Source organism: Schistocerca americana, chromosome 1 (genome assembly GCF_021461395.2).
Source record: "Schistocerca americana isolate TAMUIC-IGC-003095 chromosome 1, iqSchAmer2.1, whole genome shotgun sequence".
In the NCBI taxonomy this organism is placed as follows: domain Eukaryota; kingdom Metazoa; phylum Arthropoda; class Insecta; order Orthoptera; family Acrididae; genus Schistocerca; species Schistocerca americana.
In genome coordinates this window covers 774220642-774248066 of record NC_060119.1, presented here as the reverse complement: position 1 = coordinate 774248066, position 27425 = coordinate 774220642, and the positions used below count along the sequence as shown (strand labels likewise).

The window sequence follows — 27425 nt, the reverse complement described above, 5'->3', positions numbered from 1 at the left end:
ATGCAAATTGTTCTGCACATTGGTGTAATTTGATGTATAGCTAATAAGCTTGAAGGGGGGAGATTGAGTCTCGAAATTCATTGCAGTTTTTGTGGGTAAAATATAGTGACCCGATCGAATATTTGGCGGTCCTAGCACAAAAGTGGTACACGTAAGGTATTTTACTCGTTACAGCCTTTCATTCATTATCTCAGACTGAACAGTGCGTTGTTATCCATGTCAGTCAGTATTTTCCACTTGTAGTGGCCGTGCCTACAGCAGGCTGTCCGCCTTCCCACAGGCTCAGCGCAGGAGCGCATCGTGGGCGGCGTGGATGCGTCTCCTGGCGACTTCCCGTACGTGACGTCACTGCACCGCAACGGCGAGCACAACTGCGGCGCCAGCGTGCTGGACTCCTCGTGGCTGCTCACCGCCACCCACTGCGTCAACTTCGAGTAAGCACGCCACCTGCTGTGGCCGATACATCGCTCGTAGAAAACGTGCCACTCTTGAATTGGAGCCATTGCTGCTGTCATTTGTGTTACAGGTCCTACTACAGCACTTAAGAAAAGAGAAAGAATTGCAAGGAGAGTAACATGCACGTGTGTGTACAAACAAAAGCAGAGTACAAAACTTTTACCATTTTGTATGAATCAAAAATAATATAATTACACATAAAGAACTCGCTCATTTGAAGACACAGTTTAAATGGTAGTCCAACCAGGGAGCAAAGATATCGTGTATGCCGCTAGCAAAAAATATGCCAAGGAAACATGAATAATACAAAAGATATTCGACAAAGGACTAGCTAATCACAAAAACCATCTTCATTGTCTAGAATAGTGAGGCGATAGAATTTTGGATCGTACACTTGTAACAAAAACACACTGGCGTTAACGTTTCAATAATTTACTGCAGGGCCATACCGGAAAATTTTTCACAAGATTTTTGTTTTGCATAAATTAACTAATGGCAATTTTTAATCACACTTGAATATGACGAGAAAGTGAACTCTATTAAATACTGTTAGGAATTTCATTTGGCAACGCCTTTTTGTTTGTTCAGAAACGTGTCGTGAATAAGAAATTTCTATTAGAGTCCTCCTTTTGTTAATGTTTGCCAGGTGCACTGTTCCTACTATTTCTGGCACCCATATTCAGCAACACTTATCACAAAAAAGTATTTCTTTAATATTTATCTACTTGAAAAATCCTATATTCACATATCTTCTTGTTTCACCCGTGTATATCTCCAAAGTTAAATTACAGTTGAGTTTATGTCTCCCGGATGCTACGATTAACTTTGTACTTCATTTCATTACTTATGTGATAGCTGATTCTAATTATTGGTTACTCGGAACAGATTTTCTGCATTGTAAGAATTTTTGGATGATGATGAAGAAATGCTGGGAGAGAGGTAAGAATCTATCAATTATATTCTAATACTGGAAGAGAGGCAATAATCCATCAATTGTATTCTTAGATGTTGAAAAAAGTCATGAGAGTGTTGAAAAGGAGAAGGTATGGAAGTACCTGAGAAAAAGAAATGCATATGAAGGCCTGGTTACGTAAATCCAGATGCTGTCACAGGGCTGTATTCAGCAAGGCAGTGTACTGTCCCCACTACTGTTCATCACTGTTGTGGATGATATAAAAAAGAACACCAAGAAAAGTATTTGCGAACTAAATGCAGTGACTTTGATGCATATGTCATGATCTGGGGAGAAACAGAAGAGGAAGTTCCGACTGGACTAAAGATATAGAAGTCCTGGTTTCAGAATTGTAACCTCCACATCAGTGAGGCCAATACAGTGGTGATGGCAGTCAACAGAGATCGGTATCCCACAAGTATGAAACTGCTAGGAATCCACCACATAAAGTGTGCAGACAGTTTTCCATCCCTCCGGAGTATAATTTCTATGGAAAATTCGATCAGACGGGAGAGCTGCTGAATTCTACCAAAAAGTGAGAACCCTTTTACTTCGGACTAAGATACCAAAAAAGGCAAAATTAGTTATGTTTAATAGCTACTTCATACCGATATTGTTCTACAGTATAGAAGCAAGCAGCATCACAAAGAGAGTCATCGAGGCATCAGGCATCCGAAATGAATTGCCTTTGACACACTATCCAGAAAACTAAAGTGGAAAAGTTAAGGAATGAGGAGATGAGGAAGAAATCCAGAATCTTGCCATCCATTTTAGACAGAATTAAATCCACACTACTATGGTAACGGCATGTAATGGCCTTCGAGACTACAAGAACACCCCAAGTCAAATTGGAAACAGAGGTGGAACGATAACGTCCAGTTGGAAGAAACAAAACTCGTTGGTTGGGTATAATCAACGAAGGCATCGCTGTCAGAGGAAGGACAGTGGATGATGTCCTCCGTGACAGACTCTACATGGACGGAAGAAAACGGAAGAGGCTCAATAACAGAACGCTGGAAACCGGAACTGTACAAAGATGATGATATGAAGTTTGTCTATTCTGTTGAGTTCTGCTTTTGACTGAAGTATTTTGTACTCATTCAGCCGAAATGATATTTTAGTGGCTAGATCATATGAGGGGCTTGTTTCATTAGTGGTACAAGTCCATTTTTGTTCATTTTGACATACAGAGTTCTAAAGTTAAATGAGTGCTAAAAAGTCTGCGGCTGAGATAACAGAAATATCAAAGCATATGGCTTCTTGCTAGAGATGAACCTTTCTCTCTGTTTGTTTGCATCACTAATTTCAGAAGCATTGTAGGCAGAAAAGTGGAGGTAATGGACTTGTACAACTACTGAAATAAGAGAGATGAAACATTTACTTGTCTGGTGATAGACAGTCAAGATGATATTCTGATATATCGTTTTAAATTTCTTTCTTTTTTATTTTCATTGTATTTTACTTTTTATTTTTATTTTCTTTGATTTTTTCGGTAATCTCAGTTTCTTTTACTGACTTTTAGTAATGGTCGTCACGTACCTAGCCACATAGGTAAACGTTGTAAAATGTGAGGGACAAAGATTGTATAATCTTATAAAATCGAAGTCGAATAATGCACTTACTAGAAGTTTTGTCAGTTACAGTATCTGTAGTCCGCAGCTCGTGGTCGTGCGGTAGCGTCCTCGCTTCCCACGCCCGGGTTCCCGGCTTCGATTCCCGGCGGGGTCAGGGATTTTCTCTGCCTCGTGATGACTGGGTGTTGTGTGATGTCCTTAGGTTAGTTAGGTTTAAGTAGTTCTAAGTTCTAGAGGACTGATGACCATAGCTGTTAAGTCCCATAGTGCTCAGAGCCATTTGAACCATTTTTTTGAACCACAGTATCTGTATGGACAAACACCTGACATTCCAGCCCACTCCACATAGCATCATAAGATAACATAATATTTAAGCATTTTTCAGACGACCCCATCTAAGACATTTCCAGCCTGCGGAAACAAGAAGCTGTTGAAACATCGTCACTATTAGACGTCCGAACCATGTCTAATAGTACATAATAAGTTGTATTTGTCATAAAAAGCAAAAACTCTGATCTAACTATTTACGGTGTGTCATTATGTGAAAGGTCGGAGTTATTTTTCTGCTATAAAAATATATCTGGAATTACTTTATCCCTAGAAGTCACACAAATGTAACAGAGCATCTGATAAGAGTGAAAGTTCGGGATGGATAGATGAAAATCTAATAATCATGGGGGATTACAACGCAGTGGTAGGGAAAAGGATGAAAGCCACATTTATAGAAAGATTCGGCTCCTGTAGTAGGAATGACACAGGAGGAGGTCTCCTTGAGTTCTGCAATAAAATTCTACTATTGACAGCAAATACACTGTTCGAGAATCACAACAGGAGGGGGTATACTGGACAAGGCATTTGAGCACCGAAAACTACTAGCTGGTTCACACCATAGGAGACGGAGTTTTCGAAATCAGTTATCACTTATTATGATGTACTGAGGACATATATACAGGATGGTACAAAAGTCCGGAAACACCCTGATAAAATCCAAATGGAGTAGGAAACAAGGAAACAGAGTCCCTACACACGAGGAACGGGAAGGGGGAAACTTTATAGGCTATGCCACCAACATGGCGGCCATCTTGAAAGCCGCAATCTTGGATTCAACTCCAAAATTTCAAATGGGAATGTGGTCATGTGACATATCAAACAGATAGAGAATTTCACCAGAAAAACAATGCCGTTGTTATTTTAAACATACCTTTATTCATTCTCGGGTTATAGCCAATTACTTGCGGCAGCAGTGGGACGCTCGGCAGCGTAAGTATTACGTATTGAGAACTCCTAAAATAGAGTCTGAAACGGTGCAATCCCATGCCTGATATGTTACATATGTTTAACTGTTAGGTATCATTTACTCATGCTACCGTTTTAATCATTGTTTCCTTATTTACAGTTTACAAAATGTCCTTAACACATCAAGAATGCATTGAAATCATCTTGATATCAGGAGAAAGAAGCACACGGGTCATTGCTGAGGATTTGAACAGTCGTCACCCAACCAGACAGCCCATCACTCACAGCGCAGTTGCCAAGTTTTTGGCCACATTCCGAGCAACAGGTTCTGTCGCAGATAAGCCTAAGGCTGGAAGACCAAAATCCGCCACCGATGAAGCAACAACAATGAGCGTGTTGGCATCATTTAGCAAGAGCCCCCAACGGAGCACTCGTCGCCTGTCACAACAATGTGGGGTTAGCCGTACCTCCATACTGCGAATTTTATCGCAGCACAAATGACACCCGTATAAAGTCAGCTGCTCCAACACCTGGGCGAGGATGACACAGACCGTCGGGTACAGTACGCAGAATGGGTGACACAGCAGCTGTAGATAAACCCACGTTTCCCCTATCAGGTGCTGTTCAGTGATGAAGCCAATTTCTTTATCATTGGCGAAGTGAACAAGAAGAATCACAGATACTGGTCCGACAGAAATCCACACTGGAGTTGTGCTTGCAAAACGGTCAACTCACAAAAACTGATGGTCTGGTGTGGTGTGTGGGGTACCAAAGTCGTTGGACCATTTTTTTATTGATGGTACGTTAACAGCCAACGGTTATCTGAGGCTATTGGATGAAGAAGTGTTTCCCCCGTTGTTAACAGAGGACAGGACATTTGCGGAATTCTTCCAGCATGATGGAGCCTCACCACATTATGGGCACAATGTGCGAGCATACCTGGATATGCAGTTCCCTCAAAAGTGGATTGGTCGTAGGGGTGCTGTGGAGTGGCCACAACGTTCACCAGATTTGACTCCTTTGGATTTTTATCTTTGGGGTCATGTCAAAGCACTGGTTTATTCTGTGAAAATACAGAATTTGCATCATCTAAAGCAGCGCATTGTTGATGCGTATGGTCAAATTCAGTCAGATGTGTTGGTCAAAGTTCATCAGGACTGGGTTCGGAGGATAGCATTAACAATCCAACATAATGGACAACATATCGAGCCATTCCTATGACTGTTGGTGGTCTCTTGGGACTGTGTAACATCGGCGTAATGTCTCTTCGGCACATAACACACATGCTGCCTAGCGTCCCACCATTGCCACATGTAAATGGCTGTAACCCGAGAATGAATAAAGGTATGTTTAAAATAACAACGGCATTGTTTTTCTGGTGAAATTCTCTATCTGTTTGATATGTCACATGACCACATTCCCATTTGAAATTTTGGAGTTGAATCCAAGATGGCGGCTTTCAAGATGCCCGCCATGTTGGTGGCATAGCCTATAAAGTTTCCCCCTTCCCGTTCCGCGAGTGTAGGGACTCTGTTTCCTTGTTTCCCACTCCATTTGGATTTTATCAGGGTGTTTCCGGACTTTTGGACCACCCTGTATACTTAGATCATAGTTTAAAATCAATGTATAAAATGTGGGATAGTGAAAAATGTGTAATGATGGGTTTGAACGTGCCTTAGGCTGTAGATATTGCGAGGATCTATGAGATGACGATCGGTTTGATTTTAAGCATGATAAGGGCATCAGATAGACTGCAATGTAAACTGGCGCGAGATTTTCAGAAAAATATGTGCACGCTCTATTGACGAACGGGTGATATAAAATGTGTACAAGAACCAACACGGTACAATAAGAATGGAAGACCAAGAGTCAATTGCTCAGATTAAAGCAGGTTTAGAGAAAGAATGAACTTTCTCTCCATCATAGTTTAACTGTATATCGAAAGCAGTGGTGGAAATAAAGGAAATTTTCTGAGTGGAACTGTCATTCAGGATGAAACAAAATCAGTGATAATATTCGTTTATGACATTGTTTTTATTATTGAAAGCGAGGAAGAATTACAGGACCTTTTGAAAGCAATAAACATTTTAACGAGCACAGTGCGTTGACTGAGACTTTTTACTCCTTTGATCCTTTGTTTACGCAACAGTTTCTTTTCCAGTAATTTAGTGAGAAAATGTTGGCTTTGAACGTCAATATTCATAAAATAATTGGTCTGACTGAACCTATTAATAGGATCGTTTGCAGACTCACTATCTGTACATGTTACACGATATATGTTGTTGATAATACTGTCCTCTACAGGCAACTTCCACTGATGTAATTACTAATGAAAACGACTACAGCTCTATTAGTACATATTTACTGCGTCACAACTGGTTTCGTTGTTTTAGAATATCATCTGGTTGCCGATTTGTGCCGCTATCACGAAGTAAGAGATATTGTTGTCGTACGTAACATAAAAGACAAAATTTGGAAACGATGGATACTTACTCTGCTGACCACCTAACGGAAGCATTGGTGAGCAGCAAGTGCGTGCGATACGGCATGTGCTAGTGTGCTCTACATGTCGTCTCGCATGCTGTAGCAACCTGTAGCAATGAGTACAACTGCAGCATACGATTATGTAAGCGAAGTATGCAGATGTAGGGAAAGGAGTACAAGAAGAGGTTACAGGATACCATGGACTTGGGACAAAGAATGAGAGAGGAGAAAAACTAATTGAGTTCTGTAATAAATTTCAGCTAGTAATAGCGAATACTCTGTTCAAGAATGAAAAGAGGAGGAGGTATACGTGGAAAAGACCGGGTGATACTGGAAGATTTCAGTTAGACTATACCACAGTCAGACAGAGACTCCGAAATCAGATACTGGATTGTAAGGGGTGCCCATAAGCAAATGTAGACTCAGATCACAATATGGTAGTGTTGAAAAGTGGGATGCAGAAGTACTATGGCATGACATGATACGCTTCAAGTTCCCGTAGGCTATAGATGTAGCAATAAGGAATAGCTCAGTAGACAGCACAGCTGAAGAGGAACGGACATCTCTAATAAGGGCAAACACAGAAGTTGCAAAGAAATGCATACGTACGAAGGGCGTAACTGTTAAGAAACCACAGGTAACAAAAGAAATACCTCAGCTGATCGAAGAAAGAAGGAATTACAAAAACGTTCATAGAAATTCAGGAATACAGAAATACACACACCAAAATTAGTTTTGCATCATCCCGGTTCCCAGAACTCACGAAGATGGACCTTGACTGTGGATACTGCATCACAGACACAGTCCCTTTGTCTGTTCAGAGATGTCACTAATCCCGCCCAAAGATGTCAACAACCATACATGAGCAGCGCCTATTATACGGAGGGGGTCCGACAGCCGATCGTTCCAGTCATTCCACCAAGAAGGAGGTATACGGTTCGTGTTGTCTGTAGTTCAACCATGCCTAGACGGTCAATGCCGCAGTTCGATAGCGTCCGCATTGTTACTTTGTGCCAGGAATGGCTCTCAGCAAGGGAAGTGTCCAGGCATCTGACCCAAAGCAATAATGTTCGGATATGGAGAAGATACAGAGAGACAGGAACTGTCGATGACATGCCTCGCTCAGGCCGTCCAAGGGCTACTACTGCAGTGGATGACCGCTACCTACAGGTTATGGCTCGGAGCAACCCTGACAGCGACTCCACCATGTTGAATAATGCTCTTCGTGCAGCCACAGAACGTCGTGTTACGACTCAATCTGTGCGCAATAGGCAGCATGATGCGCAACTTCACTCCCGATGTCCATGCCGAGGTCCATCTTTGCAACCACGTCCTCATGCAGCTCGGTACAGATGGGCCCAACAACATGCCGAATGGACCGTTCAGGATTGGCATCCAATGAGTGTCGCATATGGCTTCAACCAGACAATCGTCGAAGACTTGTTTGGAGGCAGCCCGGTCAGGCTGAACGCCTTAGACACACTGTACAGAGAGTGCAGCAAGGTGGAAGTTTCCTGATGTTTTGGGGTGGCACTATGTGTGGCCGACGTACGCTAGTGGTCATGGAAGGCACAGAAACGACTGTACGATACTTGAATGCCATCTTCCGACCGATAGTGCAACCATATCGGCAGCGTATTGGCCAGCCATTTGTCCTCATGGACGATAATGTGAGTTCGCAACGTGCACATCTCGTTAATGACTTCCGTCAGGACAAAGACATCGCTCGACTAGAGTGGCCAGTATGTTTTTCAGACATGAACCCTATCGAAAATGCCTGGGACAGATTGAAAAGGGCTATTTATTGCAATGTGTGGTTTTCATGAGCAATAAAATGGGCGGAAATGATGTTTACGTTGACCTCTATTCCAAATTTCTGTACAGGTTCCGGAACTCTCGGATCCGGGGTGATGCAAAACTGTTATGGTGTGTGTACAAGTCGCTAAAGAATGAAATGAAAGGGAAATGCAGGGAAGCTAAGACGACAAGGCTGCAAAAGAATGTGTAGAAATCGAAAAATAAATCATTGCTGGAAGGGCTGACTTAGCATATAGGGAATTCAGAATAAACTTCGGTGACTTTAAAAGCAACGGTGGTAACATTAAGGGAGAACGGGAATTCCACCGTTAAACGCAGATGGGAGAGCGGGAAGGTAGGAAGAGTACATTGAAGGCCTCTATGATGTGGAAGATATGTCTGATGTGATAGAAGAAGAGACAGGAGTCGATTAAGAAGAGAAAGAGGATCCAGTATTTGAATCATAATTTAAGAGAGCTCTGGAGGACTTGAGGTCAAATAAGGTAGAAGGAATACATAACATTCCATCAGAATTTCTAAAATCATTGAGGGAAATGCCAAAAAGACGACTATTCATATTGGTGTGTAGAACATATGAGTCTGGCAGCATACCATATCAAAAATATCATCCACTCAATTTCAAGGACTGCAAGAGCTGACAAGTGCGAGAATTATCGCAGAATATGGATTCAGAGTAAATCGAAGAAAGACGAAGGTAATTCCAGCGAATACTTTCATTTTCTCGCAAATCGCGTACTAATGTATAATATTAAAATGATTTCATGGTCAAAGATATGCATTGTATAGGGCGCGCGTGCATACACACACACACACACACACACACACACACACACACACACACTGCATGGTGTTCAACCTGTCTGTTATCCTCCAGCAAGCCCCTAGTATTAGAATGTAAGAGGCAATTACAGTGCGGCCCCATGTAGTATATGCTCTAAAGTACCCGAATGACCTGAATTATTAATAACAAAAATGCGTCACACAACGCTTTCCTTTCCTCCAGTGATAACCTAGTACTAAAATTCATGATCCAGTTCCGGTGTAGCCTCATCTGGACTCTCTTCAAAAGTATCCTAACGACCTGGATTATTCGACCTGAATTATTCATGGTGAAAATTATGTCACAGTCCTCTCTGTAAGCCAATCAGAGCCTGTATTGTAGCCCTATTTTGGATGCGCTAAAAGGGCAGAGAAAATTTATCAAATGACAGGTCATTGTAACTGAATTGTCTAAACTACCAGTCTTTTCGCAATCTCTCTTGTCTGAGTGTATCTCAGCTCCCTCGCGTCGCAGCGATCGCGAGTTTTACTCCTACCTCGATGTTGTGGGTGAATACGTTGTCCTTACAGTGTGTTCCTGTTTGGGAAAGGAATCTCAAGATATAAGAGTGAATGCACCTGTAATATTACACAAATGTAAACTTGAGCGTGTACTTGTTTCAGCACAGAAAACCTGACAATCCTGGCTGGTACAGTGGATCAGACGTCTGGAGGCTCGTTGCATACGGTCACAAAGGTGGTAATCAACCCTGACTACAACCCAAGAGATGGATATGTCAACGACATCGCACTCATAAAGGTAAATTTCGCACTTGATCATCGCTAACGTTATTCAGCGCAATTTTAGTATCATCAGAAATGTTTGAGGTAGACTCGGTTATTAGTTTCAAAACACAATCAGAATCTAACTCTGATGACTTCTGTTGATGGACTCGGCAGAGACGGAAATGTACACTTGTGGCAACAGTCAAGAAAATCCTTTGTGTCGGGTTGGAAACATCTAAATTTTTTGAGCGATTTATTCGATATTATTGCCTATATTAAATCCCCCTCCCTCTCGTCTAAAATAAGTCTCACTTGCAACAAGTGGTGATCAACTTGGTATTATGGTGTCATACCCATTTTAATAAACTGCCTAGTTACATTCATTGTGAAGCTGCAACCATTCTGGTTCAAATGGGATTTATTGCTTAGAATCATGGACATGAACTTAGAATGACAGCTGTTAGCAGTCTTCCAACTGAAATTCCTTTTACACAAAGCCCTAGGTGTGGTGTATTGCACGAAGCCTCCTGCTTTTCACGTTCCTATCATTGAACGCGATTTATGACAACGGAATATGTATTCTGTTTGTATTGTGGTGTGTTCCCACCCTCGACTTAAGATTCGCTTCACCAACACATTATTTGCTGCGTCCCAAGAGATAGTTAAGTCTCTTTCTAGCTAATTGTTTCTGCTGCAACATACATTTCAGCTTTCATTGTCATGCACTTTGTAATATTAAATTTCAGTAGATACTTTTATATTTCACTGAGACGTATCAATATGAATCTAGAGTTAAGTTAAATTCGAAATTGTACTTCTTAAGTTTTCATTAGTTTGCTCTGCATCACCGATATATTTATAGTTAATATTCAGCTATGATGTATAAATTATAACGGCTGTTAGTGGCAAACAAGCGATGCTGGACTGTTGAGATCTAACAATATTTTTAAGCTTTTGTAATTTTCCCCTACTGGCTGGCGTTTCTTAAAATTGAAATGGCATTTGATAACAGTGACCTGTAGGTCAGTTTCAAGATGGATAATTTTATTTCACAACTGTAATAAAAATTACATTAGCAAGATATTCCGAATTTTTTTATATTAGTTTTTCTTGTTTGCTCAGTTTCCGTTTAAAGTAAGAGAAATGTTAACGTGAAGTTCTGGGAAGTTAGATAGACATTTGGTTAGACTCAAACAGGAGCAGTGCGTTACTAGCAGATATGATTAAAAGAAATTTTGCCCATGTACCTGATTATCTGAAACAGGACACCACACGAAGTGACATATGATGAGCTGAGAATTAAAGCCTGGGACATACAATGAGGTCACAAAACTCATGGTATGGCGATAAGCACCTACTAGATGGCGGTACAAAGGTACAAAAGGTCAGTGCGTTTCCGGAGCTGTTTATACTCAGGTGGTTTATACGAAAACTTTTCAAATGTTCAAATGTGTGTGAAATCTTATGGGACTTAACTGCTAAGGTCATCAGTCCCTACACACTACTTAACCTGAATTATCCTAAGGACAAACACATACACCCATGCCCGAGGGAGGACTCGAACCTCCGCCGAGACCAGCCGCACAGTCCATGACTGCAGCGCCTTAGACCGCTCCGCTAATACCGCGCGGCGAAAACTTTCCACCTTATTGTGGCCGCACGACGGGAATTAACAGAATGATAGTTGAAGCTAGGGGCATGGGACATTCCATTTCGAAAATAGTAGGGAGTTCAACATCCCGAGATCCACAGCGTCGAGAGTGTACCGAGAATACCAAATTTCAGGCATTACCTCTCAACAAGAGCAATGCAGTGGCCGACGGCCTTCACTTAACGATCGAGAACAGCGTGGAGTTTTCAGTGCTAAGAAACAAGGAACACTGCGTGAAATAACCACAGAAATCAATGTGAGAGGTACGAACGTATCCGTTAGGACAGTGAGGTGAAATTGGGCGGTCCGCAGCTCGTGGTCGTGCGGTAGCGTTCTCGCTTCCCGCGCCCGGGTTTCCGGGTTCGAGTTCTGGCGGGGTCAGGGATTTTCTCTGCCTCGTGATGAGTGGGTGTTGTGTGATGTCTTTAGGTTAGTTAGGTTTAAGTAGTTCTAGGGGACTGATGACCATAGCTGTTAAGTCCCATAGTGCTCAGAGCCATTTGAACCATTTTTTTGAAAAAAAAATGGTTCAAATGGCTCTGAGCACTATGGGACTCAACATCTGAGGTCATCAGTCCCCTAGCGCTTAGAACTACTTAAACCTAACTAACCTAAGGACATCACAAACATCCATGCCCGAGGCAGGATTCGAACCTGCGACCGTAGCAGTCACGCGGTTCCGGACTGAAGTGCCTAGAACCGCACGGCCACCACGGCCGGCCCATTTTTTTTTATTTTATTTTTTTTTAATTGGGCGTTGATGGGCTGTGGCACATGACGACCGACAATAGAGCCTTGAGCCTTTCGCAACAGAACATCACCCGCGGCCCCTCTCCTGCGCTCGTAACCATATCGGTTGGACCCTAGACGACTGGAAAACCGTGGCTTGATCTGATGAGTCCCGATTTCAGTTGTTGAGAGGTGATAATAAGGTTCGAGTGCGGTGCAGACAGCATGATATAATGGGCCCAGGTTGTCAACAAGGTACTGTGGAAGCTAGTGGGGATTCCATAATGGTGTGGACTGTGTTTACATGGTTATATTCGGCTACTTGGGGATCGTCTGCTGCCATGTATGGACTTCATGTCTCCAAACAATGAAGAATTTTTTTGGACGACAATGGGCCATGTCACCGATTTGAAGAACATTCTGGACAATTGCAGCGAATGATTTGACCACCCAGATAGCCCAACATGAATTTCATCGAATATTTATCGAACGTAATCAAGAGGTCAGTTCGTTCATAAAATCCCGCACACTTTTGAAATTATGGACGGCTATAGAAGTACCATGGCTTAAATATTTTTGCAGGGGACTTCCAACTACTTGTTGAGTCCATGGCACTTCGAGTTGGCGAAAGGAGGTCCAAAACGATATTTATTGTTTCTTCAGACGTCTACAGGTCGCGAGGAGATTGTAACTCTTTATGATACGAATGTTCAAATATTATTTCTATTGAGTGATCTTTACTTCCTAGGAATGCCAGACAAGATATGGAAGCCGGCCGGTGTGGCCGTGCGGTTCTAGGCGCTTCAGTTTGGAACCGCGTGACCACTACGGTCGCAGGTTCGAATCCTGCCTCGGGCATGGATGTGTGTGATGTCCTTAGGTTAGTTAGGTTTAAGTAGTTCTAAGTCCTAGGGGACTGATGACCTCAGATGTTGAGTCCCATAGTGCTCAGAGCCATTTGAGCCAAGATATAGAAAATAATTTTGTCAGTCATTTCTTTTACAGATACGCTGCATGTTTCTGTAAATTTTTATATGAATCACCACATGGCGACTACGTTCCCGATTGCAGGATGTGCTGTCAGATCTATTTGTGACTAGAGTATTAGATACTGGACTTCTCTTAATGATCTTTCACGTATAATTAAGTAAATACTTTCGGCTATTTATGCACACGTAATATTTGCATGTTTTCAGGATCAACCTTTGCTCTAAGTATTACATTAACACTGTGTCAACCGCAGAGTCGATATCGGATACACAAGGCGCATAAAAGCCACTGTTGAACGAGCTGACCTGAAGGACAATGTGGAAATGGTTTTATTCGAAACGGTAGTACATACAAACACATTGTTTACGGATCCCACATGAGGCAACGATTGTCCACGATTGTGTGGTGCTTTACAAGGGACGCTGCAGTATCTCATTGGACGTGCAGCGACGGCGTTCATCGTTATACAGTATTTAGATGAGAAAGCCATTGTAACATTATAGCGTGTGGGATAACGGCAAGTAGAAAGACATTACAGAATTTTGACAGCATTACTGAAAAAAAGAACATTTTTGGCTTCTCGAGCACGACACGCAGTTCTCGACTTCTCTGGTGATTTCTGTAAAATAATTTGTCAAATTGTGGAATGAGCCAAAAAGGAACCACAATTTGTCACGCAGCTACTTTGGTACTCCGAAATCGTTAGATTTGCTCTATCAATCATGTCTAAATCATACCAAATGGAATGCATTGAGAGTAACAATGATTTATCTTTCTGCACTGGGATACTTTGTGTTTAACACCTTTTTGACGTGTTTCTGACAGCACCTTCTTATATGGGATAAGGTTCGATTTCAATTGCTATGTCTTCCTATATTTGTTTCTGTTCGCTGTATTTATTAAGTTCGTGTGCCAAGACATTTTTCACGTTGTGCTTGAGGGGAATTGTCAATACGAAGTCCAGTCCCGCAGCACCTAGCAACAACCCCACATGAGCTCCTAGAATATCGTCACGATACTTGACAGCAGCTAACCTTGCCGATTCAGCCATACAAGTTCGTTAGGAGGCGTTCCAGTGTTCAACATAATATCTGCTCACACCGTTAGGGACCGTTCTTGATATCGGTCTCTTTCCACAATGTTTGGGTCCAGAAATCGTATTTCACGTTTCCTCCAGATGCGAAAGCGTCGAGAATCGCTCTCCAGACCAAATTGTCACTCATATGTGAAAAGAAAATTGGCCCACTATTCGACCGTCCATGTGGCACGTTGACGGGTCCACTCTAGACGTTGCCTTTTGTTAAAACTCGTCAGAGGTACACACACAGCAGGTCTCTGACTGTAAAGGCCACTCCGCCTAAGCCTTCTGTGCACCGTTTGCATCGATACAACACCTCTAGAGGGTGCTCCGATGTCAGATGGCAGCTGTCGTGCAGTACTAAGACAGTACGGCCGCCCCTCACGCCAAATAACGGACCTCTCTTTCTGATGTCACACGTGCTCGGCTTTGATCTGCTTACCAGGATACAGTTCCGGTCTCTATAAACCGTCGCCACATCCGAAAATCAACAGAACGATTCACATTAAGCCATCGGTCCACATAAGTTTGCGGCTGTCCTGCTTCCATTCTTCGTATGTTCCTCCGCTGCAGAGAGTCTGGTAGGCGTCTTCACTGTGCCATACAGCATCATTTACGACTGTGTACACAATGATTGTGAATTTTGACTACCAGGAAAACACTACCCCGTTTGACAGGTGCCGTGACGTCATTGTTGGCATGGTTGTTCGTAGACCGTGCAGTATATAATCGTACGGACCGCCTCTGACTGTTTGTATGATCATCTCGTGAATTAGACACGGGACGAAGCATTAGTGGTTTGTTGCCTTAACTTTGGATACCAGTATATTTATACACCGCCAGAAATTGAGAGTGATACGCTAGTAAGTAGCGGTCCATAATTTAACGTCTTTTTTTTTTTTTTTTTTTTTTTGAGCCGTTTTTATGCGAGGCGCCACGAACTTCCTCTCTTGTGTCAATCTCTACACTTCACAGCAACACTTGCCTCCTTATTTGCTGGGTGTGTCGCAACTTCTGTTTCCCCTATAGCTTCTATGCTCTTCGGCTTCTCTAGTATCATCTAAGTTATTCCCTGATGTATTAGTACATATCCTACCATCCTGCCCCGTGTTCTTTTAAGGGTTTATCGCATGTTTCTGTGTTCTCTGATACTACGCGGAAACCTCACTCTTCATCTCAGAAGTGCACCTAATTATCAACATTTTCCTATAGCATCAAACATAAAACGCTTCGATTCCCTTTTTTTCTAGTTTTCCCACAGTCCATTAATCACTACCGTACAGTACCATAATTCAAAAATCGTTCTCAATTGTTGCTCAAGTAGACGTTTGGGCAGGAATACCCTCTTTTGCCTGTTCTAGTCCACGCCTTACGTTCCCGCTGCATCGTCCTTCCTGTGTTATTTTGATTCCAAGTTAGCAGAATTCCTTATCTTTGTCTGCGTCGAGTGCCTGCTTTTAAGTTAAATTTATCTCAAATTTTAATTCTACTACTCCTCATTCTTTTCGTCTTTCCATGATGTACTGTTAATCTATACTCTTGCTAATTAAACTGTTCATTTTAATCAAAAGTTCTTGCAATGCTTCTTCAGTTTCCCTGAGGTTGGCAGTGTCAGCTACTAATCATAACCTTCGTCTTCCTTCCGTACTCATTACAATGTCCATTCCGCTCAACAGGACCCGTACATCTTTTCCATTTTCACTGGGGAGAGGAATGTCATCAGTGAACCTTATCACTGAAATCCTGAATATCAATCCCATTCTTGAACCTTATAGTTATTTCCCTCATTGCTTCTTCAATACAGTCTAAAAACTGCTTCCCTGTCTTACACCCATTTTAATCCGAGCTCTTCTTTGTTGTTAACATTTTATTTTTGTGGGGATTCAGGGTCTGAAAACGTTTTGAGAACGCAAACGCGGGCAAAGTTGGGTGTACTCTATTTATTATAACAGAAGTATGCATACATGGACCACGTTTTAATTCCGAGAACTTAGTTTCTGCCCTTCCATTCTTAGCGTTCTCTCTTGGTTGTTGTATACGAGTAAATGGTACGTTATTCGTTTCCCTATAGCTTACTATAGTTTTTCTTAGAATTTCGAACATCTTGCACCATTTTACGTTATTACGTTTTTCTAGATCGCCAAATACTGTGAAAGCGTAATGATTTTTCTCATGTCTTCCTTCCATTATCAACTGAAACGTGAGAAATACCTCTCTGGTGTCTTTACTCTCCGAAATCGACAGTGATCCTGATCCAACAGATCCTAATTTTTTTCATGCTTCCGTATATTAATCTTAACAATAGTTTGGATGCATGACCTTTTAACCACAATGTGAAATAATTCTCGGACCCGGCCCATGCTGTCTTCGGGATTGTGACTATGACACTTTTCCGAAGAGCTGATGGTATGTGTCCGGTCTCAAACACTTTACACATCAAGTTAAATAGTGAAGTGTTTGTATCGTGCCCTAACGATTTCAAAAATTACGAAGATATGTTGTCCATTCCTTCTGCATTATTTTATCGTAAGAATTCCATGTTAATGAAAAATTATAAAACTACGTTCCCTGTATGTTAATCAGCATTCCCATTTCTTCTTCCTTTGCGTTATCAGGCAAGTTCTCATCCTCATAGAAACCTTCAGTGTACTCATTCCACCTATCTACTCTCTCTTCCACGTTTGTTAGTGGAAATCTCGTTGCACTATTGATGTTGACACCCTTGCTTTTGATGCTGCTGAAATCGCTTTTGACTTTTATTTATGCTGAATCATTCCATCCGACGACAGTTTGTCTTTCATTTCTTCGCGTTTTTTCAGTTCGCCTTATCTTCTCTGGCCTTTCTACTTAAATCCAAAATGACTTATACTGTAGTATTTCTGTCTTTCCCTGAAAATTTCTTTACTTCTTTCGTTGGTCGTTCAGGTGAAGTATTTCTGTTAGCCAAGGGTTCTGCGCAGTTACCTTCCTTGCACAGGGTGAAAAGTATTTTAACCGACAAACTCTGGGAGGTTGTAGGGGACATAAAAAAAATGTTTTTCCCTAATGTCATTTTTTCCTATGAGGAGTATTTAAACCGGTAGAGGAAGATTTCTCTGGTGGCAACTCAATTAAACCAACAAACACTTTTCCATTTTTTATGACCAAGAGACAACACATTAACACACAACCCAATTTTCAAAAATGCCTACATTGACACGTGAACAAAGGTTACACCGTCGGATCATGTTCTGTCTGACACGGGCAAAAACCCCAGGAGTATTCTGAATTGTTCCTGCTGCTGCTACTATCCGGGCAACCAGATCCTCTTCTGATGCAACAGGAGTTGCGTAAACAAGGTTGCGCATCTCTCACCACACAAAAAAGTCCAGAGGGGACATATCGGAGGATAGAGCAGGCCATGGTACAGGACCACCTCTGCCAATCCACGTTTCTGGGAACCGTCGGTCCAGGAATCGACGCACACGACGACTGAAATGTGCCGGCGCCCGTCATGTTGGAACCACATGCATTGTCTCGTAGGGAGCGGGACGTCTTCCAGCAATTCTGGCAATGCTCTGGTGAGAAAATTATAATAGTGCCTGCCATTTAATGGCCTGTGCAGCAGATACGGCCCAATTAGACAGTCCCCAACAACACCGACCCACACATTAACGAAGAACCGCACTTGATGAGCGCTAGTAACTGTGGCATGTGGGCTATACTCACTCCAAACATACGAATTGTGCATTTTGAAGACTCCATCACGCCCGAACGTTGCTTCATCGGTAAACAACACAGAGGGTGGAAATGTAGGATGCATTTCACACTGTTCCAGGTATCACTGCGAAAACTGTGCTCTGGGTGGATATTCAATTGGTTCCAGGTTGTGGAAACGCTTTAAGTGAAATGGACGTAACAATTGCCCTCGAAGGACTGTTCTTACATTCGTCTGATTCGTCCGTATGTTACGTGAAATTGCACGAGTGCTGATTGAAGGATCCCGCTCCACATGCTGCAAGACAGCTTCCTCAAATTGCAGCGTTCTTACCGTGCGATGGCGTCCCTGTCCAGGTAATCTGCTAAATGACCCGGTCTCACGCAGACGTTGGTACACAGAGGCAAAAGTCGTATGATGCGGGCTACGGCGATTAGGATAAAAATTCAAATGTGTGTGAAATCTTATGGGACTTAACTGCTAAAGTCATCAGTCCCTAAGCTTACACACTGCTTAACGTAAATTATTCTAAGGACAAACACACACACACCCATGCCCGCGGGAGGACTCGAAACTCCGCCGGGACCAGCCGCACAGTCCGTGACTGCAGCGCCTGAGACCACTCGGCTAATCCCGCGCGGCCGATTAGGATAGTTTTGTTCATAAACCCGCTGTTCAGCTCGTCCGTTGTGGTGCGCTACGTAGTACGCACCAACCATATCAGTGTACTCACTCCGGGTGTATCGCTCCATTAGTAAACAGAGACAATGCACTACTACACTGGTGGACAGCAGTTGCCTACAACTGAAAAGCATAATACGCCTTCTAACAACTGAAGATAGTAATATGGCCTCTAACAACTGAAGTGTGTAATACGGCCTCCACCGGTTTAAATAACCCTCATAGGAAAAAATGACGTTAGGGAAAAATATTTGTTTTGATGTCCCCTACAACCTCCCAGAGTTTGTCGATTTAAATACTTTTCACCCTGCATATCTGTCTGTTCAACTTCTGTGTTCCTTATGGCAGTCTGTACAGTCTTACAGAAACTGCAACGCATTGGCGTCGATCCGACCGCTACAAACAGAAATGAGACTCATTGCTGAATGTCACAGACTATCCAAATTGACTCGGGCACTACACCATACTGTGATGTGATGGCAATCATACCATTGATATGGTGTTAACAAATTACACATAGCAACCAGTGAGTCTAACTCCCAGTAATTTTCTACGGCAGTTCCTTGATGGCACAATGTAGTTAACCTTTGCGAAGATTTCCAGCTATTCGTGAGAGCCAGTTCTCATGGTGTTCTCCTTCTGAAAGGAGTCGTGTCTGATCTCGGCAGGCTATAGTCCTTACAAACTTGTCACCAATAGTTCCGCAGTCATTGCACTCAGCCAACTTAGAACGACGTTACACACCTGTACTCTGTTGCTAAATATCGCGTCCTTTTATTACGTTATTACGAGAAGCTGGTCAAGTATACTAAACTGCGTGACCGTGCTGCAATCTTGAGTGGCTGTCATCGTTTCTAGCTATGGATTCAGAGGTAATAATAAAATCTACAATTGGAGCACTACCTTTACCTGAATTAAATCTCTTTTCAAATGTTGACTACGTGTAGACTTCTTTGAATGTTGTTAAGGATATCGTAGTTATTTCAAAAGAACTAGTGGAAATTTAACACTACACTTCACTGTTCCCTTTAATTATCGTTTTAATAATTAGATTTTTCCAGTAAAAGACGATGGCAACATTTAATAATGACCAAGGAGCCAATACAAACTTCCCTTGATTAATTTAGTTCCGAAAATAAGTAATAGCACCTTCTATGTTCGGTTGTTTGTCCTGAGGAGACAAATTATAATAATACTTTTGTTCATCGCTTTATTGAAATAGTTAATAAATTCTTCTTTTAACAACTGCAACTCTAGTACCAGAATGAAACTCATAATAGACTACTTCCCTCTTTTCCACAATCACTTTAAAAACTATTTAAAAAAACATTAGTTATTGTTATTCGACTGAATTCAATTTCGTCTTGAGAAACTAAGCAAACTTTGTTAATCAAGTTCTGTTACAATGCAGCCCATCAAAATTGCATGTACCCACTTTCTTACATAAATCAGCTATATAATTTTTACGTTAACTGCCATTTCTTTCCCAACTAACAATATTTTAGGATAGGATTTAAGGTACGTATATATCAGACACTTGAAAAAACAAAATAACACCGTTGAAAATTAATTATTACTTTACTATTCCCAAAAAGCCTGTCACTATAGTTTCTGATAAAAGATAACTGTCTCTCCTATTACAAGTCTAATTACGCAAGAAACTGTCAGCAGCTCGCTATTTAGACACTGTGAGGTTGAGAATAAGGAGAAAAAGTACTTTCATACTATCTACACGCCTCATACGATGCGCCGTACTATCCACCCTTTGAAATCATTCACGAATAAAATTTGCAACTCTTTGCCTGGTATTATCTTTTATCTACGGCTACAATTTCAACGACACGAATCGTTATGCAAAAGTGCTGCTTATCGCCTTTCTCCGTAAATTCCATTATTAATAACACGAAACATTAAAATTTTGTAGAAAGCATTGTTATGTGAACCTTAATCAAACACTGCGTACTGGCTACTCTCTTCACCTGTCTTTCTACCGCACACCTCGTTCAAAGAAAAGGCATACTAAAAGCGGGAAGGACTAGGCCAGCTGCTAACACTACAGTGACACTGTCCGCCGGGTCAGCGCACAGTTCATTTCTTCCGTATAAATGGCGAGTCAGGAACGGAAACCACAGCGGAAGAAGCTTGGTAGTTAACAGGTGTATTGGCTTCCCTGTTGCGGTAGTTGAATACCATTTTTTTCTTTATAAAAAATTATTCCTTTCTCAGGAAAAGAACAGACGTTCACAAATTTGATTGTTTGGAAACACCCATGTGCATAACAATATAATAAAGTGACCAATAGCAAATTACAAATTACTTATACAATCATCTTATGACATCTCGTTCCCATTTTCAATCATATTCTAATAACAGTAATAAGCTGCTACAGCATATGTAACACTGATCCATTACAGATTATCTCTGTCATCTGTCGGTATAATGCCGCCATGTCGCTCATGCTGGTAATTCAGCATTTCTCGAAATCTGAAAGATTGTGATATACTGCTTCTGCTCGTCCATTATGCATGCTGTGATCTCAGTTCCACAAGGAAGGTGCCAGTAATGTTGGACGCCTACCAAAACCGTCATGTAATCACACTGACTGTAAGCAAATCTTTTATCTGTAGTAAAATTGCTAGAAAATTTTAATCTACATCTAAAAAAGACATAGGAATGTCAGTTTCGTAACGTATGGTCAAGACATTCATGGTGTAACATTTTCTATTTCTGTCAGGGTACTTGCATATGTGAATGTGATGACAATGGAACCGGTATTACGTTGAACATATTCCATACGTTCCCAGACGCGTGATGGCTCGAAAACTTCTTAAGTAATAGTACCAAGTATGTTGTGCTCGACGGTGTGTGGTCGTCAGAGACAAGGGTGCCCGGAGTGGCCCATGGAAATGTGACAGAACCACTACTGTTTTCTACACCATCAATGGTCTGGCGGGCAGGTTGGACAGTAATTTGCGGTTGTTTGCTGATGACACTGTTGTGTATGGGAAGGTGTCGCAGTTGTGTGAGTGTAGGAGAATACAACGGAAAATCCAGGACGGATTATGATAATATTATGAGAAGGAAAGTTCCTACTCGCCATATAGCGGAGATGTTCATCGCAGATAGGCTCTCACAATTAAAGCAATAGAGGACAGAGACACAGACACACACGCACACACACACACACACACACACACACACACACACACACACACACACAAACGGAACTTGCATACTCAACGGCAGTCTCAGACAACTGAAACCTCACTCTGAAACCACACTCTGATGAGTGAGACAAAATTTCTAGCTGATGTGATGAAGGGCAGCTGGATCTATGTCCGTCGGAATAGGCCTTGGAAGGCTCAATGGTACCGACCGGCCATCATTTTATCTTCAGTCCACAGGCGTCGCTGGATGCGGATATGGAGGGGCATGTGCTCAGCACAACGCTCTCCGGGCCGTATGTCAGTTTAGGAGACCGGTGCCGCTACTTCTCAATCAAGTAGCTCCTCAGTTTGCCTCACAAGGGCTGAGTGCACCCCCCTTGCCAACAGCGTTCGGCAGACGGGATGGTCATTCACCCAACTGGTAGCCCAGCCCGACAGCTCTTAACTTCGGTGATCTGACGGGAACCGGTGTTACCACTTCGCCAAGGCCATTGGCAGCTGGAGCTAAACGTACAAATAATTTAATTTAATGAGACTGAATAGGAAAAACAAACCCGTAATATTGATACAGCATTAGCAGGCTCCTGCTTCACACGGTCACGTCGTTTAAATATCTGAACGTAACGTTCCAAAGCAATATGAAGTGGATCCACCATGTTAGGCTTGTGGTGGGAAAGATAAATGATGGGTTTCAGTTTATTGGGAGAATTTCAGGAAAGTATTGTTCACCTGTAAAGGAGACCGCGTATAGGACGTTAGTGCGACCTATTATTGAGTGCAGCTCGACTGTTTCTATCCTCACGAGGTCGGAATACAGTAAGACATCGAAGCTGTTCAGAGGCGGACTGCTAGATTTGTTGCTGGTAGGTTCGAGGAACAATATTGGGGAAATGTAGACAACCGAAATATTCAGCTGATTGCGAATGGTTCTACTACCAGCAACATACGTTCCTCATAAGGACCAAGGAGAAAAGATACAAGAAATCAGAGCTCATATGGAGGCACACAGACAATCGTTGTACCCTTCCTGTATCTGCGAATGGAACAGGAAAGGAAATGGCTGGTAGTGGTACAGATTACCCTCCGCCACGAGCTGTACAGTGACTTGTCGAGTATTTAAGTAGATGTGGGACACGGGATATATTAAAAATCCAACAGTGGTATTCATATTACCTCAGCCGACATCCTATTTACATCGGAACACAAACAATAGATGAAGCATCGTTCCTTCCTTCCAGTGAATTTTAACTACCTAATGCCAGGTTTGAACTGATATGGTAGTTCTCCTGTCTCACACTGAATCAATAATACTCGTTTATAGGCTAACATTGCGGGGGTCGCCACTCCCAAAGGCATTTAACAACCCTAGGAATGTATCAGTGTACGCCTGCTGACTGTGTCTACGGTAACGGCGTGGTCAAATGTGACACCGTGTTACAAACTGTTTATGTATCGTGTAGTTGAGATGCAATGTGGGACACGGTCTGGTATTTACCTTGGTGGATGTGGGGAGGCGACTAGGAACCACTTCCAGGCTGGCCGGCACACTGGCCCCCATCGTTAATCAGGGAGGCAGATTCTATCGAGAGCGGAGGCTTCTACCCGTGTTCTGGAGGAAAGCGATTTCACGCTCCCCGTTATCTTGGCGGATGTAGGTCAAACATATTAACATTGAAAATAAGGAAAAGGAAATGGAGGGAAGGTTTTGGGTATGAAGCTTATACTACACTTCTAAACATTAATATAAATAATGCCATAGATCATGATGACATACGATAAAAAGCTAACATACATGCAGGTGGTCACTGATGGGAGTAAATAAAAGGTAACAGGTGTTTTTCATAACTCGTGTTCTTTAATTAATGTACAGTATAGTTATTGGTCACTAAAACAAAACAAAGAACTCTGGCAAAGAAATGTATTTCAAACAATTGTGTCATCATCAAAGACACGTAAAGTGACCTGATACATTCGATGTATAAGTTAAATTTCCATGAAAGATAGGGGAGGACACGCTGCAGTGAAAGTGTGACGACAATTAGAACTGGAATACAGCTTATTACTGCCCCCCTCCGACGCCCTCCCCTCCACCCATCCCCAAAACCTCCACCCCTTTTCCCTGCCCCAACTAAACACCAATACATTTTTGTACCCATTCCACAAAAATATATGGACTAACTTGTGCTGATTGTTCTTCTAAGAGTTCATGAAGAGCTTCTCTGGTAGGAGCAAATTTCATATTCTCCCAGTCTCTTCGTCTCTAGTTTCCCAACATGGCACGTTTTATTGTTATCAAATGAGGTGCTCTAAACAGTTTCATGAACATTCTCCTGAGTTTAATTCCCATATTCATCAGCAATTTCCATACTTATGAAGGTACAAAAGTCCCTATGCGAGCAATAATTTACTTCCGATGGAACGATTATCTCGATCCTTTTCGGTATTTCTCATATTGTCTAGATGAATTCTTTAAACTATGTCTACGTATTCCCCAGCTTTGTGAATTATTAAGTCTTTATTCACATATCACTACTCTTCATAACTTTTGTTCTGTGCTATTTAACCCGTCCACCCAAGGCTTGTGTCAAGTTGACCTTACAGTTTGTCACTAGCGCTACTGCAAGTCGCGATAGCCTGTTTTATTTTCTGGATGTAACGTAGTTGCTTCAGCGTGGAGAGTTTAGCCTTCGTCACGACTGTGTGCGTGTGTGTGGTGTGTACAGGTGGAGCCCGAGCTGGTGATCGACAACGTGACAGTGGCGGCGGCCAGGCTGCCGGCCAGGGGTCAGGACACGCCGGCCGGCACCCCCGCCACCATCATGGGCTGGGGGCTGCTCTCGGTGAGTCATGCGCTGCCTTCCTGTGAACTCTGCCGTTGTTAATTCGCACACGCCGTAATAAGCAAATCATTGGATTCTAGATACACTGTTAGTTACTGTAGTTTCTGAATTGACAATAATATACATTTTAAACACTTCTAGTCTCCCAGAATATATAGCTTTCCGAGTTCGGTAGCAGCACGTAAGGTTGAAAAGGACATCCTGTCAAGTATACACATGAGGAGTAAACCACTTATATTACGTTGATCGAGCTGAGATCGTTATTTAGAATTTTCACAACGTAAAGATACCAAAAGAATCTGGGAATATTTTTAGGGTTCTCTTCATCAGTCGGTATCAGTGCAACTAAAAGATGTGACCATTCATGTTATATATTTTGATACTTGCAAATTCACTTATCAAAATCATAGGGTACTTCCTGTTGGTTTAGAATCATAAATATCACGAAAATAATCCCAAAAATGTTAATTTTTATATATATCAACCAAAAAAAACTTCTTCCGTCGTCCGTTATCCGACTTTGATTTTGTAATTAAAAAGTTATCGAAAGACATACAGGGAATAGTGTCAGTAACAGGCAAAAATCGTGGAAGTCCTCAATTCCCGGAATGAATTAACCTTCTCCATAGATTGTACGGAACCCTCGTGCACTAGTAGTCCTACTCGTGCGCGAGGAAAACTTTTTTTCTTGATTTACAGTATGATTTTACCGCAAGGGAAAGATTATCTGGCATTACATTCTTAACGTATGTTAATTTCTGCTCAGCGTCATGTTAGCCTTCATCGTTGCTTTTTTTCTGAAAAAAAGTTTTCTTAAGAATAAGACGTATAAAAATGTCTATAAGTTCGTACACAGACACACATAATGCACACACAGTGTAAAGCGTCATTCTGCAAAGGTCCCATAAAAATCATTAGTTAAGTGATCGTTTTAAGGCTTTAGGTGTTCTACATAGGCTCGCCACACTTGATTACAACGCGTAGAACATTCATGAAACTCATAAAACTGTCAGAGAAGTCCTTCCGTGGAATGTTATTCAGAAGACGACGGTTACGTCTTTCAAGTATTGACCGTTCAGTTGCAGAAATTCATGTTGTGGTAGGTTTGTTTCGATAACACTGAGTATTAGCACCCGTGATGGTTTGTTGCAGAGAGAATTGTCCGTGTTTTGCATTTCAATCAAGACGTTTTCGTTCCGGAGCCAAGGTATGTGGAACTAAATTTGCATTCTGGATGAATGTATTGAACACTTATTTTAGAAACGTTGCTCGACTGCAATTTGTGTCACAACAACGCTGACGTACCATAGCCGCGCTTCCAGTATTTACCACTCCCTACACAAAAATCACTAGTCGAATGTCTTTCTGTTGCTTACAGTTGTTAGTTCAAAGTGACATCATTTATACACCAGGATTAAAATCCGTCTCGTAACTTTTTCGACGGATGGTGTACTTTTATTTAATACTATAAGGTCGAAAGAATGATGTCTAATACTAGTAAGACATATTTGGAATACAGTTACACTATAAAGTATTTGTCTAATACATGAGTTTAACAGTGTGTAGATAGTGGAAAATTCTCCGAGCGCAGTACACGAACACAGAAAAGGAAAGTACAATAAAGAAACTATGATTCCTATTTACATAAACATCGCCAAACATTCATGAGTAAAGAAAGGCAATTTAGTAGGAAAAAGAAGTATCCGTCTGTAGCACTGTAAATGACAGGCTGAACATAATTATGGTTAGTTCTTAGGAGACCCTCCTTTCCTCTTTATCATATCTTGCATTCTCCTTGGCTTCGATTTCACCAGAAAATGTGTTGTTTGCACTGTAAGTTTTTGCCGCTCCTCTAGTAGTGTTCTTTAGATCATTTCTATTCGATATCTGATGATTCCACACATTTTTGTCTAGAACATTCAACAAATACTCTATTGAGTTAATGACTGGGAATTGCGGTTGTGTCAGCATCCATCGAGTGTTTTATACAACAGCCACTGCTTTGCATATAGAACTGTATATTTTGGATCATCATCTTGTGTTAAAATATAATCCCTGGAGGACCCACGTTATTCACACTCCTGGGGAGACGTGTTTTTAAGAACTGCATGAATACCTTATGGCCCTTTATTCCATCAGTGAAACACAAACAGCCCAGACCTTTTGCACCCTTGCAGCACCAGGCAAATACTGAAGCTCCACCATGTTTAACTGGGGCTGTTGTAATTCTCTCTTCAAGTTGATAATTCTTTCTTCCCCGCACATCTACTCTTCTATTTGACTTAAACAGCCCAAATCGACTCTCGCCAGTAAACACAACCTCCTTCCAGAAATCAAACTCACCGGATTTATGTTCTATTACAAATGTAACTTGTTTCCTTCTGTTGAATTTATTGATAAATGGTTGCTACAGGCTGTTCAGCCTCCATACCCAGCTTCAAAAAGCAAATTTCTTACAGTCTGTGTTGAAACACACCTTCCTGCATGCATCTTGATTGCAGTAGCAAGTTTTAAAGCGCTTAGTTTT

At 41.8% G+C, this 27425-nt stretch overlaps 1 protein-coding gene across 1 annotated transcript in view; it reads left to right on the top strand.

Moving 5' to 3' along the window:
* The window catches only part of LOC124545537 (mite allergen Der f 3-like), a 54140-nt gene that overhangs the window by 9929 nt on the left and 16786 nt on the right, over positions 1-27425 (top strand). Inside the window, exons 2-4 of the mRNA XM_047124486.1 lie at positions 281-434; positions 9964-10099; positions 24782-24898. Of these exons, the coding sequence (XP_046980442.1) occupies positions 281-434; positions 9964-10099; positions 24782-24898 (407 nt within the window). The remainder of the gene's footprint in view (positions 1-280; positions 435-9963; positions 10100-24781; positions 24899-27425) is intronic.